This window comes from Amphiura filiformis, chromosome 16 (assembly GCF_039555335.1).
Source record: "Amphiura filiformis chromosome 16, Afil_fr2py, whole genome shotgun sequence".
Lineage (NCBI taxonomy): Eukaryota > Metazoa > Echinodermata > Ophiuroidea > Amphilepidida > Amphiuridae > Amphiura > Amphiura filiformis.
Window position 1 is genome coordinate 10,944,079 of NC_092643.1, and position 17,165 is coordinate 10,961,243.

The window sequence follows — 17,165 nt, forward strand, 5'->3', positions numbered from 1 at the left end:
AAGTACTTAGTGGTCCAATTAACATTATTGTTATCTTATTGACTACGCAGCTCAAAAATTTGGCCCTGCTTTATATTAAGGTGCGACAGGTGTAATCGGTTTTTGTGTGAAGATCATAGAAATTCAAAACTTGGTACAAAGTAACTGATATAAACAAAAAATACTCAAATGTTAAGCATATTAATTAGCTAATTTGCATATTTAATTAGGGAAAATGAGCTACAGCACCATTGGTGCTCTTGTTTAATTTATTTTAAAAATGTTAAATGTTAGGACTACGTAGGTAATACGGAAAATATTACCTGTCTGTATATTAATGAGGAGTACGCAGGTAATACAGATTTTTATCTAGGTGGTGTTTGACCAATGAGATTGCAGAATTCTTATCAACTAAATGATAAACTGTTATGTACATGTATTAAATAATATTTTCTTTTCTTTCATCATATAGATTTTTCAGTGAGGCTAGTAGGAGACTCAACTGCCTCAGGAGGAAGAGTAGAACTCTTCTTTGGTGGCAACTGGGGATCCGTTTGTGGTGATCAATGGAATTTTACCATCGCAGACATGATATGCAGACAACTTGGTTTCAGGTACGCATCTGTGGCATCACAAGAGGTACTTGTTGAAGCGGGCTAGCGATCGCATACATTGTCCTGATACTACTGATGTGATTAACAGATGCAAGGTGGAGGTTGTTGGTGAATGTCGCCATGCTAAAGTTGTCTGTAGTGCTTCATCTTTTGTTGGAGCACCTATGGGTAAGGAGTTATGTAGACTATGCCATAGTCGAATTTTGATTTAAATAAAAATATGTTATTATTAATCATGATGAACGCATCCTGTTGGAGCTCAAAATTATACTGATGTGTATTATAATTAATAGTAAAATGGTCATAAAGAGTTTATATAATTAGTGACAATAAAAGTAAGTATACTTATGTTATTGAATGCAACATATCTTGAATAATGGTTCACTTTAATACTGAACAATTCTGATTTTGGAATCTACCAGTTTATTCGAGAAGCCCCAATTAAAATATTTGACTATGTACTTTGACTTTTAAGCAGAACTTTGCCTCGGGACTTCGTTCTCTAAAACACACTGTCAATCATACTTGTTTATCAATCAAATCTAACCACATGCACAAAGGATGGTGGTACAATCTGGCGCTAGATGCGTACATTCATCCACCAACTTTCGCACCAGCACAAAAGCGCCGCATTCCATAGATCGTCGTGTACCAAGTATAGTTAATGGTAATGACACGTGCCCGGAGGAACTAAACAATAACGAGATCTGGGTGACCAATCACAAGCCAGATTCATTTAAAGATGCATTACATCATGACCAATTCTAGTTAGGCCAGAAATTGGCCTAACTGAAATTGGCCTAACTCTCCATAGAGTCCCGTGTTAAAAATGTTAACTGCAAGTCAAAGTCAGTAGTCCACTTGGGAAGCTAACAAACAGAGGGAGTACGGTGACTGAACTAAAGATCAGGTGTGAAAATCTATCAATTGTGCACAAATAAATTAAATCAGAGTTTTAAGCTTAAATGCAATAGTCAGAATATGCACAATGGGCAAGTGGGCTACGGAGAAGTCTAGGAATTATGAGAAATATTCATAGCAGAGTGAATAGAGGGTCCAACCTAAAGGCCCACTCAGTAATTTGCTTCATCAGAGGATTGTAAAAATCAATCAAAATTTGGATTTTTACACTTTAATAGGATAGGTTACAGATATGCTAACAGAGCCTGCTAGTTTAAAGCCCTGTATTAAAGACAAAATAAGACATTTTATATGAATCTCTAATTTCTCTATTTAAGTAGAAAAAATTGCTGCATGTATTTGAATGGGGCTTTAACTTTGTCAATACTTGTTTTTTTCCTTGTTTTTTGCTATTTTTTTTTCATTTCAAAAATCCCAGATGACAAGTTACCTCTTTTCATGTTAAACTGTTCAAAATAATCCCAGGCAATTTTAGGGAGTTAAATCCATGTTGTGCATGTAAGACCCACATTTGGAGTTTCTGCACCCAGGGCCGGATTTACCTTTTTTGGGGCCCTGGGCCAGGCCAAAATTGGAGGCCCCCAACGCACCGTGAGGAATGCATGTGCCCTCAAGTGGCCAAGTTTTTTGGGTTTTTTTGGACAAATTTCAAATTTAGACTATTTTAGGCTAAATTGAAGCTGAAATTTGCTATATAACAGGCCAGTGCAAAATGTTGTATTTTTGTACCCTATTTTGGCCCAAAACGTAGTATTTTTGGCTAAAATGGAAAATGCACACTGCACAGGGCAATTTTGGGGCCCCAAAATTTGGGGGCCCTGGACCCGGCCCATCTGGCCCTATGGTAAATCCTGACCTGTCTGCCCCCAACAAATAAATCCTAGCTTAAGGTCTGCTTACAATCTAGACCACAGCCAGTGAACAAGAATGTTGGGTAACTTTCCCACTTGGTATACCATGATGTGGCAGTGACATCAGTGTGCATTCCATTGGGCACAGCGTCCAGTGGCGTAACTAGGGTTGGTAGCGCCCGGGCAAGAAACAAATTTGGCACCCCTAACCCCCCAACTCTACCAGAGAGTACCTTAGACGCGGGCAGTGGCGTAGCTACAGTTTGTGGCACGCAGCACTAAGGATAAATAATGCTCCTCTCATTCTAGAAATAATTGCGCCGCAGAGCTCACGAAATTTTAGACAAATAAGGCCTACCACTAATGAATTTTGGTTACTAGAAGTTGAATATCGGTCTTAAAATGTTCTGGAGGCGCGAGAATCAATGCTGAATTGGTCAATTTGGCGCCCCCCTAAGGGTGGTGCCCGGGGTACGTTGCCCCCCACCCCGGTTACGCCACTGACAGCGTCAAATCGCTAGTGTTCGCTCAAAGCGCTGATGTACAGTTTGTACACACATACACGCTTAAAGATGCCACATAGATGTGCCAGCAAACCAGCTGCTTTATAATGTGTTGACGTCACTGCCACATCAGAGGGGAAAATGGTATAGCTAGTGGTACTGGTAAAAATACGAGTTGACAGCAAGTTCTTGTCTTTTTTTCCGCTCAGATTTTGATGTTCGACTAGTTGGTTCTGTACATGAATCCATTGGATATGTACTAGTATATTATCACGGAGTGTGGGGATATATATGTAATAATGGAAGAAACTGGGATATGAATGAAGCCCATGCTATCTGTAAGGGTTTGGGTTACCAGAGGCGTTCTCTGACTCAGGCTATCTAGATAAGTTGAAGGATGATAGTTTTGGTTATATGATCAGCAGTCTTGTTTGTAGTGGAAGTGAGGTGTCAATATGGGCATGTGACATGTCTCTTGGATATTATTGCAATGGCTCACCGGCATCAGTTGTGTGCAGTGAAGATAGGCAAAAAGGTAAGGGACCATTCACAAACACTTGTAAGGGGGGGGGGCCTGATGCAAAAAAAAATTCATCGCAAAAATTTTTTGGGAGCCCCCCTTTACAGACCTCAAAAGTTTCAGTTTATAGGTCAATCCATAGAAAAGCATATAAACTTAATTTTCCAGGAAAATTTGTGGTCATTTTTTTCATGGTCCCCCTTAGGAGAGTCAAAACTTTTCAGGGCCCCTTTTTTTGCACCAGGCCCCCCCTTACAAGTGTTTGTGAATGGTCCCTAAGATAGCTATATTTCAGATTTTGAAACAAGTCTGGAATATTGAATTGCTTCAGATTGGCTTAAAATGGATTTTATATTTTAAGAAACTTTAAAGGAGTTGCCGCAACCAGATCGACAGCCTCATCCCAACACTTTGTCCTACGAAAATGGAGATATTAATATTTATCCCAAATTCCCAGTGACATTAAAGTTTGAAATATGTTCTGTTTAGGTGTTATGAATGAAAATGTGATAGCCTTGTCCCCATAGTGGTTACCATTCATACTGCTCTGTATGGGGTCTCCCGTCAGTCCAAAACACTCTCAATCCGAACCACCGTCAGTCCTAAAAATCTAATGGAAATTAGGCTAGGGTTTGGGCTAGGGTTAGGGTTGACGTCTTTTTCAATTAGATTTTCGGACTGACGGGGGTTCGGATTGACAGTGTTTCCGACTGACGGGGTGTATGCGCTCTGTATATAATATGAACATTGTGAAACATGTTTTTGCTTCTAATATCAAAACCGCTAGTGTACTTATTACTACTAAACTCAAAATTTGGGAATCTAATTATTTTGGCATATGCCTCAATGTGAGGTACAAATTGGTATAGGCCTCAGTGTGAGGTACAAAACACAATGTGAAAATATCTGACCTTTGTGGCTTTTAAGTCTTAAAGGTGACAGAGCATGAGTTTGTAAAACAATTGAGCTAAATTGGGGGCATTGGCTGAGGGAGATGCTGAAAAGGTGGTCTTCAAAGCCCAACAAACAGGGCACCTTTGAAGTGGGATTGTCCTGCACCCCCTGACTGTATGTTGGACCTTGAAGTTGTCATTTAATTTATTTTTTTCTATCCTACAGGTGGCACTCCATCATATAGCATCAGATTACAAGATGGCTTCAATTCATCTCAGGGTCGTGTTGAAGTATTTGTTGGCGGCAAATGGGGCACAGTATGCGACGATCCTTTGGACTTAGTGGATGCATTTGTTGTTTGTCGTCAGTTGGGATTCCACTATGCCTTAGAGGCAAAATACTACAGGTTCTTTGGAGAAGGACAAGGCCGCATAGAGTTGGATGATGTGCAATGTACTGGCGTGAAGAAGAGAATCTTGTTCTGTGTGATCATCTAGGGATAGGAATTCATAATTGTGATCATCTTGAGGATGCGGGTGTCGTATGCAGTAACTTATCAGCACCACCAATAGGTGAGATATAGAAAGATTGGTAATAATATATATTTACCCCCTCCAGTGTTTACTCTCTTTGGAAATTGAGTCGCCAAATGAAGCAATTTCCCCAAAATTGCCCCGATTTTGGCTTGATAATTAGTAAATTGACTAATTGTAATACAGCATTGCAAATTTATGTGCGTCAAATATAATTTTCACTGGGTCAAAATTGTGACATAAAGCCTCTGAGTAAACACTGCCCCCTCCCTATCACAACTTCCTTAGCAAAATTACTTGCTTTTGTTGATATTTGAGCAATCTACACATTAGGACATGGACTATTCCAGATGAAATCCATACACCAATATGGAAGACATGCATGACTTTAATCTCCCACACAGGGGTATAGATTTCAAATGGATTACCCATTTAGGTAAGCCCATTTGAAATTAATACTCCTTAGAGAAAGATTAAGGTCAAGTCCTCCATAAGGGGTGGATGGATTTTAATTGGAATAGCCTAATCAAGGTAATTTCTTCAGTCCATTTAAGTCATGTCTTCCATTGGGGTGGATGGATATCAACTGGAATAGCCTAATATTGAAAATACAGGGAGGGAGTGACTTTGTTATTGTATATTTCTTGTTTCATATACAAACACAAAATTACTACTCGCAAAGAGTTTGCTGAATTCGCTGGCGAAGTGATGTAATAATCAGATTAACTACCATAGCAATAGGGTAAAACAATTTTGAATATATCACGCTGCACTACAAGCAGATTGCACTCATCACGTGTATATCTGCAATCATAGTTTGAACACATTACCATTACATTTACAAAGATACTAATCTTACAGGTGCGAGTGATCAGCATGATATGGTTCAATACAGAGGTACAGCGTGAACGTACTAATGAAGTGTGGTATATTCAAAACTTGTTTTACCCTATTGCTAAGGTAATCTGATTGTTACATCACTTTGCCAGCGTATAGGAAAAGCAATATCTGTGTCATTAAATGATAAACATTTTACTATTACTATTTCTGTATTTCAATCTATAGGGACCAGCATTGAAATTGAATTCAGCAATCGCAAGAAAAGCCATGGCCATGTTCATGTGTTTCACAACAATCTTTTTTGGCGTATTTGTAACGATAACTGGGACGATGAAGATGCGAAAGTTGTTTGCCGTCAGATGGACTACAACTTCGGGTTATCACTTGCAGTTGCACCTCGTACTCTTTTTGATGAGGGAGTTTCGCAAATTTGGTGGCGATATTAATGGAGTAAACTGTACAGGAACCGAGTCAAGCTTAGCTGACTGTGCGTTTGACACTGTGAAACCGTTGGATTGTCCGTATTACAAGGATGCTGGGGTGTTCTGCAGTAACGATTCATATGAATATTATTTAGCTCAACATAACAGACCAGGTTTGTTTCTTTCTTTGTTATTAATTTTATGTTGGTGGTGTTTTAAAAGCAATATGTTACACAATCTGGTCCATGGAGTAAAAAACAATAAAATACATAACAAAATAGACATCACACAACTTTAGAACCAAGGTCATTTGCATCACAACCCAGCTGAAGACTGAAGGTTTCAGTCGCATAGCGTCGGTTAAATCCGTCAAAATAGGTATGTCAGGTTGACCTGATTTAATTTAAATCTTAAGTATGCAAAACCTTTGGTGTGTTCAGTATTTGATAGCTTAATGTTTGTATAAGGTAGTAATTATAGTAACTCAATTTTCAAACATGCCTCCTTTAGCCCCCATGGAGTAGATCATGTCACAATGGCCCATCCAATTAAGCAAAAAAAAACTACTTAGGTGACCTCCACCTCTCTGTAGAAACCAACGATGTAAAACCAAAGAGTACCGACTCTGCCATGTTTGTGTGTCGCTTCTGGAGGACACAAGGGCCCATGACGCCGATATTGACCGTGTTGAGTGTGCAGAGGGTGGGACCTCCCCTGTCACTGCCTTTGCTTTCCTGCTTACATCAACGAGCCATCCAGCCAAAGTCGCTTTGGCTGCTGGCTTAACATTTTTCTGCGATGTGACAAATAATTGCTGAATTGCTTTTGCCTTAATGATGCGCACTAGGCTAGTGCGATCAATGTACCATCTGAGTATCCGAACTGGACATTTCAAACAATCTTTACGATGTATAGAGTGAGGGTTCAGAGGAGGGAAAAACACAGGAAAGCTGAAAAATTAGATCTCTCAATTTTTGCCAGAAAGCCTGGGCAAATGTACAAGGTCACCCCTCGGTCACTGAAAACGATGTTCTTGCCTATATAGCTAGTGCCTGAAGTTCAGAGCAGTGCCTGCCCAAAGCCAGAGCAATCAGAAAGACTGTTTTCAGAGTTAGGTCCCGTGAGATGCCGCCTGAGGTGGTTCAAATAGAGGACCTCTCAGAAATTCCAGGACAGTAGGAAGATCCCAGGACAGCATGATCTTCCTAGCAGGTGGTCTCCTAATAAACATACCTTCAATAAGATGATGAAGGTTTTATTGCTACCAACTGAAGATCCGTCAGGAAAGCCTTGATGGACTGCCTGAATGGCAGATCTGTAGCCCTTGACAGTAGTAACTTGCAGAACATTATTAAATCTAGCTTGTAGAAAATCTGCGACTACTCCAATAGGGGCTTTATTTGGAGTAACTTTCCTTCTTTTACACCACTTGTAGAAGGGTTGTAGATGTGCAGAGTATACTCTGTATGTTGATTTTCTTCTACCTGCGGCTGCCAATTTGGCAGCCTCCTTAGAAAAGCCTTCCTCCTGGAAGCGTTCCGCGACAGCGGCCATGCAGTCAGATGCAGGTGACCCAGGTCGTGGAATTGGACTATCAGTCCCGGCATCCGAAGAAGATCCGGAATCAGAGGAAGGATCAGTGGTTGATCCACTATTAGCGACATTAGGCTGTGGAACCAGTGCTAGCGAGGCCAGAATGGTGCAATCAGCAGGACTAGACAGTCCTCCCTCTCTATTTTCTGGAGGACTCATGCAATCAGAGATATCTGGGGAAATGCGTAAGCCGCCATTCCCACCCAAGATAACGAAAGAGAATCTATCGCTTGGGCTCTTTTTTCCTGCGTTCTGGAGCAGTACACTGGTAGTTTGTGATTCCTTGTCGACGCAAAGAGATCTATTGATGATTGGAATATTTCCCCGAACAAAGATTGAGCTATCTGAGGAGATAGCGTCCATTCGGTCGGATTCAGAGACACACCCCGAGACAGGGTGTCTGCTAGTGTGTTCAGTTTCCCAAGAATGTGTTCTGCGAATAAAGTTATATTCCGTTGAATGCTCCAACGTAGTACCTCTCTTGTGTGGAGGCAAAGGTAGGAGATTTACGCCCCCCTGCCGATTGATGTATGCCACAACCTTGGAGTTGTCTGTTTTGATCAGTATAGACTTCCCTTGAACTTCTGCTTCAAAGCTCTGAAGGGATCTGAAGACCGCCTATAGTTCTAGTAGGTTTATATGAACTTTGGCCTCCATCCTGGACCACATACTACTGACCTTGTGAGCCACCATGTGACCCCCAGCCTGACTGTGATGCATCTCAACCACTTTGGTACGTGCAGGGGTGGAGGATGGGCGAGACCAAAGTTGAGGTCATTTATGATATTTTAAATGAAGTGTGTAGTATCGTGGATATAGGAAGCGGTTTGTTTTGCCAGGGCCTAAGATGGAAATCAACCAGATGTGATATCTGATATGTCGGGCAGCAACAGCCGGAAGCGATCTGTGGGCCCGGATATTTTCTTTATGAATCTTCGGAAGAAGATATAGATTTGGACATGTCGCATCCTTGGGAATTAGACCTTTCCTGATTTTGTCTTCAAATTTCATTTTGGAGACATTTCTTTTCACAAGTTGAAGATGTTCTTTAGTTGGGTCCCCATCAAGGAGTTGTTAAGCAGCTGTATAGGAGAGCTGCCTCATCTTTTCTTCAATGTAGGCATTCCTGTCCATGATGACAATGCTGCCACCTTTATCAGCAGGTTTAATCACAATTTCATGATTGTGCATGAGATCTGTAACAGAATGTCGTTCGTCGGTAGTGATGTTGTCCTTTGGTCTCTCGTTATTTAGAGATAAATTACAAATGCTATCCAGATGGTTTTCCAGGTAGTGATTCTGGATTGGGGATTCCAAGTGCTCTTTTCAAAATCTAACTTAAGACCAGCTTCAAATATAGTAAGTGGTCTCTGTCATTGGTTTGTTTGAATTAAGTGCCTTAATACCAAAATATGCCTTAAGTCTCATTCTTCTGCAAAACTCATTACGATCAAAATGGGTCGAGGACAAAATTCTAAGCCTTTCTTGAAGAGGCTTTCTTCAGATGGATTGAGATTTAATATGCTTTGAGAGGTTGGTTTAGAGTTATCAGTGTTGGCTTTTGTGTTTTGTAAGGTGTTTGGCCCATAATCAGTGTTTTGTTGTGTAGGGGGTACAACTTTGTCTTCATTAGACATCCATATCAACTTGGCAAGAACTCACCCCTAATCGGCTCAACCCATTAATATGTGCCCCCGATCCACCGACCCATAAAATTTGAAAATGATACAATTTGGTAAGGATGGTTGATATATCAATAATAATCAATAAATCAACTATCCAATAATAACGAAATTTGCCGATATCACTTTCTGGAATAAATTAATATATCCATGTTGCCAATCATAATGAAAAAAAAATGAAACATGAGGAAAAAAGAACTGAAATTGCGCAATTGTCCTAGGTCATGTGATGATACTCTACTACTGGGGTCCCAAGAAGAAAGGAGTTTTTCATGCCAGCAACAAATTAAAAAACAGTAAAATTATGATAAAATTTAATTTTGATTTTGATTCATATTGAGTGGCATATCGATTTTTTTAAATCCTGACATCTGCGATCCTTACAATCTGATACACAGGGTATTTCGGATTGTTGGTTGCACTGCAGGGCACTACTTGATAAGACAATGGTTAACACATCGGTTTTTTTATTTCTATTCCACTGTAGAGCTACCAGTAAGGCTATCAGGGGGTACAAAGTACTATGAAGGTAGAGTAGAAGTTTATTCAGATGGACATTGGTGGGCAATCTGCGCTGACCGGAATTCATCATCCGATTCACACATACAAGCATGGCCAAATATTGAAGCAGCCAACATCATATGTCAAGAACTAGAATTTGCATACGCTTCATTGGACATTAGAGCAGAATTGCTGTTCGATTCTGATCCAGAAAGTATGGATTTCTTATTGAGTGATGTCAGGTGTAATGGGACGGAAAAACAGTTGTCTGAATGCCAATATATGGTGTTATCAGCACCATATAAATGTAATAGATCTATGGATCAGTACCCTGCTGTGGTCAGCTGTAGAGGCATCCTGCCTTTACCTTATCAACCACCATATGAAGGTAAGGTTGTTTGTCTAAATGCCAGTATAGGGTGTTATCAGCACCATATAAATGTAACAGATCTATGGATCGGTACCCTGCTGTGGTCAGCTGTAGAGGCATCCTGCCTTTACCTTATCAACCACCATATGAAGGTAAGGTTGTTTGTCTAAATGCCAGTATAGGGTGTTATCAGCACCATATAAATGTAACAGATCTATGGATCAATACCCTGCTGTGGTCAGCTGTAGAGGCATCCTGCCTTTACCTTATCAACCACCATATGAAGGTTTGTCTGAATGCCAGTATTAGCTACTTGCGGTTCGCCATTATGCACTATGTGCGGGGAGAGCCTCGAACTGGCAGCATACATGAATGGGAATTGAACTAGTCATAATGTTCTGTGTAAGGTTACATAATTCTTCCTTTCATGTATGCTGCCAGTTCGAGGCTCTCCCCACATAGTGCATAATGGTGGAACCGTGCAAGTAGCAAATAGGGTGTTATTAGCACCATATAAATCACAGATCAGTACCTCTGGGGGCACTCCCACTGTGGAGGTGACATTTATATCTTTGTTTTATTGCTGTAAAGCGCTTTGTAATCGCTTGATGTATTGTGCCGTATAAAATTAAAGTATTATTATTATCATTGCTTTTGTTATTTCTTTTGAAATAACAAAGCCATTTATTTTTTAGGCTTCTTTTTGCTCTCAACTTAAGGGATCTAAAATGAGTGTTTATTGCGTTTCGACAGTCTTTTTTGTGGGACATGAGAGCACCTCAGACCTATCGAAGTGCATTCTGAATACGAAGCATGTCTTTCTGATACCAAATAATTTTCAATTTTTGAAAATCACAATATAATACAAAGTTTATGACAAATTATAAAAATTTAATATTTTTCGAATTTTTGATATATAACAGTCCTCAAAGTAAATTATATAAATCTAATGATATATTCTTAAAGTGTATGTAGCAGGGAGGAAAAGCCGACGGTCAATTGAAAATTTTGACCTTTCATATTGAAGATATGGATTTTTTCCCAAAAGACCTAATTTTTTTGGTGTTTTGGGGAAAAAAATCCATATCTTCAATAATGAAAGGTCAAAATTTTCAATTGATCGTCGGCTTTTCATCCCACCTACATACACTTTAAGTATAAATCATCAGATTTATAAAGTTTACTTCAAGTACTGTTAAATATCAAAATATCGATTTTAATGATTTGCCATAAAATGTGTATTAAATTGCGAATTTCAAAAATCAAAATTATTTGATATCAGAATGACATTCTTCGTATTCAGAATGCAATTTGATATGTCTGATGTGCTCTAATGTCCCAAAATAAATACTGTCCAAACGTTCATACCCCAGCCCTTAAGACCCCATTTTAAAAAAGGTCATATTCTCACCCAATGCCCCCTAATTTAGATCCATACAGTTTGTCTCTCACCCAATGACCCCATATTTTGTTGATATTGCTATCACCGATTGCCCTTTACTGTGAAAGTGCCAGCCCTACACCTATATCCATTTCATATTGAAGTGCTCCCCCCCCCTGAGATCTGTATCCTGCTTTGATCAGCTGTTTAAGATGGTTACCTAGCTGTTGTAGATTTATAGTTTATAGGAATTTAGAATTATCCGATACCTCCACCACCAGCTTAGCTAAGTGCAGCCCCGGGAGCGCACCCCATTTCATGGGAGCAGGTACATAAATGTATGTCGTGGCTGCTCGCATGTAACAATGTTTGCAAAATTGATGAGAGTATAAATAAGATTTAACCCTATAAGAACTACCTGCCGATTGGCCAAAATGAATATTGTGTCCAATTTTGAACCAATCATGAATATTGTGTCCAATTTTGAACCAATCAAGGAGGGTATTAATATAATCAACTGCAAATGCAAGTTTTACCATAAAAAGTTTTAAAGCCTAGTCATATAAATTGGCAATTGAAATGAGCATTTCAAGTTATCATCCAATCAGAAATGCTGTTAGATGACCAGTAGTGTCCAGAGGGTTAAATCCCCCTCATTTAATTCCAGAGCTATGTAAAGACTTTAAAATAGTATAAGGTTTTGTGTTCATTATATCTCTTAACATCTATAACGTATTATCTGATATATTTTGTTCTTTTTTATTTGTGCATCCAGATGACATAAACTATCTTATAGCATATGGCATATTATTTATAATATGTTTATCTACATTCTTCTGCTTTGCCGTATGTTGTTTCTACAAATGCCGCTGTTATCGCTCACCATCTGAGTGGTGGCCAGCTCTCATGAACAGGATCTTCTGCTGGCATGTTACTATGCCAAGACGACACAATGGGGTGTCTGGGAGTGACCTCTGGTCTGCCAGAGTACACCGAACGCAATCAACCCTAGAAGGCGAAAGAAGACAATGGAGGGCAACCTATGAAATGAACGGGAGAAGGATACCGACGTTAGTAGCCCCCTCATTATTATCCCCTCGGCCGCCACCATCTTATATCAATGTTATAGAGAACCCTCAAGATTTCCCCATATCTAGTAGTACTGTGGAAGAGAGTTATGAGTGCAATGGAGTTGGTGACAGAGATGATGACGATGATGGAGAGCCGCCACCATCTTATAGACATGCAATAGTGAAATATCCCGAAGTTCGGCAGGAATTTTTGAACCGTACTAGGACTTTATATCAACTTTAAGCAAACCTGATTATGTAATTCGAATTGCCATTCTGACAGGGGTGTTCACCATTTGCACGGATCCGCCATATTGCTAACAAGGTTCTCCCGACAAAGTCCTGCACAAAAGGTGCTTTTTTGTTTGTGCTTCTCTAGCAACATTGTACATGATAATTAACGCATGCGTATGAAAGGCGTATACAAACTTAACACCAACTTTTATACGGGTAGAGCCTCGTTTTGAGATGACCGTGCAAAGGGTCAATATTTTCCAATAATTGGTTGTATTCCCACCTCTGTTATCCTCATTGCCACAGAGATATGCCTATATGATCCCTGCAAGTTTGTTCACAATCTGGCACAAATACTGAATTGAAGGGAAAATGGGCACATGATTGCAACAAAACATGTCAAATACATCAGCAATGAGGAAGTTGAAGCTCTTTATCAGCTTATTCTCAGGGTAGGCCTGTCTTTGATATCATTAATGCTGTCACTGATGCATCCATTTTTGCTAGACCACCATGTCATGACTGAGTTAGAGATTTTGTTATAATTTTGCCACCAAATCAAATCCTTGTAATTTCTTTCCCTCAAGTAGGCCATGAAATGTTCCTTCTTGACTGGTCAGAATCAGAGAAAATATCTTAGTCTTCCCATAATCCTTTGCAACATGATGCATCACCTCATTACATCAAATGACACTTCCATGCAGGGGATTTTTCACCCCCGAGATTTAATTTTCACTCCATGTATTTGGATTTTCTGCAAGCTCGGGAGAGAAAAACACAGGAAAACAACCCCGACTTTCGGGCCTTAATGCTACCCATGCTTCGATGTTTTTGTACAGGTTCCCTTTGTTTCATTTTGAGAATAGACTGCTAATCATGGGTCGGTAGTCAAGAATTAAACACATTTTGCAAGATCTAGATGTGTTATGTTCATTGAGGGACATTTTGTCATTATCGACCCATGTTGCACTATACATAGTAAATCAGTACAGAAAATTGAAATGGAAGAAATGCATTATGGGAAGCATATGATATCTTCAGAATTGGAACCCAGGACCTCTGGGTACCTAGACCAACTCTTCAAAGGGCAGGGTCGGATCCAGGAATTTTTGATAAAGGGGGCGCCTTTTGGTCGACACGAAAAAAATGTGTTAAAGGGGTTACCCCTCGAAAACTCAACGGTTTTGGCCCATTGTTTGCTGTTCATGGCGAATTTGTTCCTTTTAAAAAATTCTTACAATTTTGTATTTTTAAGTTACCGCACCCTTTGCTAGTCAAAAATAGAGGGGGCGCGCCCCCCCCTAAATCCGCCCCTGAAGGGGTATTTCGTGATTGTAGCATCCTCTTTTTAGGACATGGTTCATTAGATATCCACAAAAAATGCTTATTTCCAAAATGCCGGTTGATTCAGACATTGTATTACCACTCCCCATAATCTATTGCATTGTAATTACCAGCTGTTGACAGCCAAAAAGCAGAAAGTATATAATATCTTTTGTCAAACAACCAAATCTGTAAGAAAGATTATGCACACAAACATTATGTAGTAGGTTTCTGACGGAGTGACGGTATATACAAAATCTCAACATTTTTTTAGTAAGTTAGGGGTTGTGAGGTTGTGGATTACAATCATCGAGGTAGATAAGGATAGAGCGCCCTGCTCCCCGAACCGATTAGTCGTCTGCTTAAGATTGCTTGTTGCTGGTTAGTTATAAACCGGGTCGCTATGAAATAACACACAGTTCCAAAAGCAGCATCAAATCTTACCAAATTAGACAAGAGATCTACTCTTTTGTGTAAAGATGGACGAAGTTTAACAAATTTTGTTTTTAAACGCATTAAATTTCCTAGTGCATTCTCATTTTATCTAATTATTGTTAAATTAAAGGAATACATGTACAACCTCTAAATCTAGTACAATGTAGGTTTAATCAGTGTTGCCCGATCATCTAGACTACTTTGCGACATTTTCGGCTTACAAAAGTAGTCTAGATGATCGGGCAACAGGACAAATGAACTAAATTTGGGAGTGTGATTGCCATTATTATTCGGCAAATTACAATAAAACAATGGTACACAGTAAAATTGAATGATTTTCATTATCTGAATCAATATATTATTGAAAAATAACACTTTGGTGTTTTGCAAAAGTTCATTCTACAAATCATATACTTTGAAAACTTGCTTAATTTATTGTTGTTAATGAGTTATGTACATTTTACAAAAGTGTTGTTGTTTCAGCCCTCTTTACAACATAACTCAAGAACCTACAAAAGTATAACTGATATTTGAATTCTTATACATGCTCGCTATGAATTGAGCAATGGAATTTTTGCTAAAGCTCACTACCATTTGCAAGATGCTGTGAACTACTTTTTTTTCTGTTGCTTCGACCAACAATACATCGTATACCCTTAAAAATTTAATTCATTTAAATATGTTAATCTATACATGCTAAAGTAAATTCAGTTACCATTTTAATAGTATTTGGTGCTATTATTGTTAGGTCCCTGCCTTTCGTAATGGGTTGCTCAGTGTGTGATTTTCAATGAAACAGCAACGTACCAGCTCGGCGTAGCGATCTATGTTTATCTCGTCATTGATCACAATATACCCATGTAAATGGTATCGTATTTTTGTAACTTATGACCAGTAAATCATTGTGTGTTTATATTAATAATGTTTTATTTTTTTAAGTACTGTAGAAAACTTGTTGTGCATGTTTTAAAGAAATCACTATTTTGTAAAGGAAGCTAAACACATCAAAAGAAATAAGACCCCCTCTGAAAATTTCGTCATAACATCGTAAAGTAAAACTTTGTACCAATAAAACTTACTTAGAAATAATTATATGATTGTTTACTAAGTGTTTTGTGAAAATGAAAGATGTCCATGACTTCATGGCTGAATGAACCCAAATTGAAGACAAAAACTGCCCTTTCCAAAAGTCACAAAGTAGGCCTATGCTTGTTAACTGCATGGCGTATTGGGACACGGAATGGAACTGGCCATCTTACAACTCACTGTGCTGAACTCTGCACCAAGGGGATTTGCATGGCTGAATGATCAAGAATCGATACACATTACAGTAAATGTTCACTTGGTGAGGATTTTAAACTGCACTCAAACACATGGGGTTTTCCATTAGTAACAAGCCATGAATCAACTTTTGTGACAAGCATAGGCCTACTTTGTGACTTTTGAAAAGGGCAGTTTTGCCTTCAATTTAGGCTCATTCAGCCCTGAAGTCATGGAAATCTCTCATTTTCACACAGCACTTAGTAAACAGTCATATAATTATTTCAAAGTTAGTTTTATTGGTACAAAACAAAACCTTACAATGTTATGACGACATGTTTAGAGGGGGACTTATTTCTTTTGATGTGTTTATGTTGCAGGGTATCTTAGAGTAAATTCAACAAGGTATTTTTGTAAAAGAAAAAAATGTTTCTACTCATAAAATTATGTAAAAGATTCCAGATAACATTGCAAGTAGTTGCCCAGCAAACACAAAACGTTTTTTAAAATGTTTTAAACAGGTTATATTTTGGGTTTTAATTTTGGTAACAACATTTTAATAACATTAATTGTTGGGTCATGTAAACGTTTTGTATAAAAACACACCACAACAATATTTTTCAAATGTTTTCAAAATTTTATTGTCTAATATTTTTTGCAAACATTTTTTTGACATATATTTTGTCAACACTTAAATAACTTTATGTTAGAATATTTGCAGTAAGGTATCAAAAATGTTTTTGAATGTTATGAAAATGTTTTATACCCTTTATATAACCCGACATTTAAATGTTTTCTGACAACCATTTCTAACCTTTTGCGAATGATATCCAAAATGTTGTGTTTGCTGGGTGCGTGAGGCCAATAAGACCCGGGGTTTCTTGATTGGGTAGGGATCTGCAGTTGGAAGTATGAAACTGGCAAGAAACCAATTTGACCAAAAAAGAGATCCACAAATGTACCGTCACATTTTTATGACTTTTAAATGATTTTTGTTCAAAATGAAACTTACATTTGCCATAATTCTGGAATTTTGTTTGCAAATTTTGCTTAAAACCATTATCGAAAATAAACAGTTCTTCCAGACTTTTGTAAAACATATTGAAAAAGAACCCCTAGTTTTCTGAAATTTGCAACCCATAGCCAGGGACAGGCGATTTGTGCGGAAAAAAATAGCAAATTGCGCGGAACTTTTTTTCAGTGCAAATCATGTATCCCTGCCCATAGGAAAAAAATAGC

General features: G+C 38.6%; 1 protein-coding gene across 3 annotated transcripts; it reads left to right on the forward strand.

The window, feature by feature from the left end:
• Positions 1 to 455: 455 nt before the first annotated feature.
• Positions 456 to 14,060, forward strand: LOC140135554 (neurotrypsin-like). Of its 3 annotated transcripts, none has more exons than XM_072157091.1 (6): positions 456 to 761; positions 3,078 to 3,403; positions 4,508 to 4,854; positions 5,881 to 6,250; positions 9,840 to 10,509; positions 12,380 to 14,060. In XM_072157091.1, exons 4-5 carry the CDS (start codon positions 5,923 to 5,925, stop codon positions 10,391 to 10,393), a joined length of 882 nt encoding a protein of 293 aa, XP_072013192.1. In that variant the 5' UTR covers positions 456 to 761; positions 3,078 to 3,403; positions 4,508 to 4,854; positions 5,881 to 5,922; the 3' UTR covers positions 10,394 to 10,509; positions 12,380 to 14,060. The 3 variants fall into 2 exon arrangements, with proteins under 3 accessions (XP_072013192.1, XP_072013194.1, XP_072013193.1); XM_072157092.1 differs by lacking the exon at positions 12,380 to 14,060 and having other exon boundaries at positions 9,840 to 10,534.
• Positions 14,061 to 17,165: the final 3,105 nt, after the last annotated feature.

Excerpts from the sequence above, each read along its gene's own strand:
- LOC140135554 (XM_072157091.1), top strand. The coding sequence starts at position 5,923 with ATGGCCATGTTCATGTGTTTCACAACAATCTTTTTTGGCGTATTTGTA. Across the intron at positions 6,251-9,839 it reads AGCTCAACATAACAGACCAG|AGCTACCAGTAAGGCTATCA; the intron begins GTTTGTTTCTTT and ends ATTCCACTGTAG.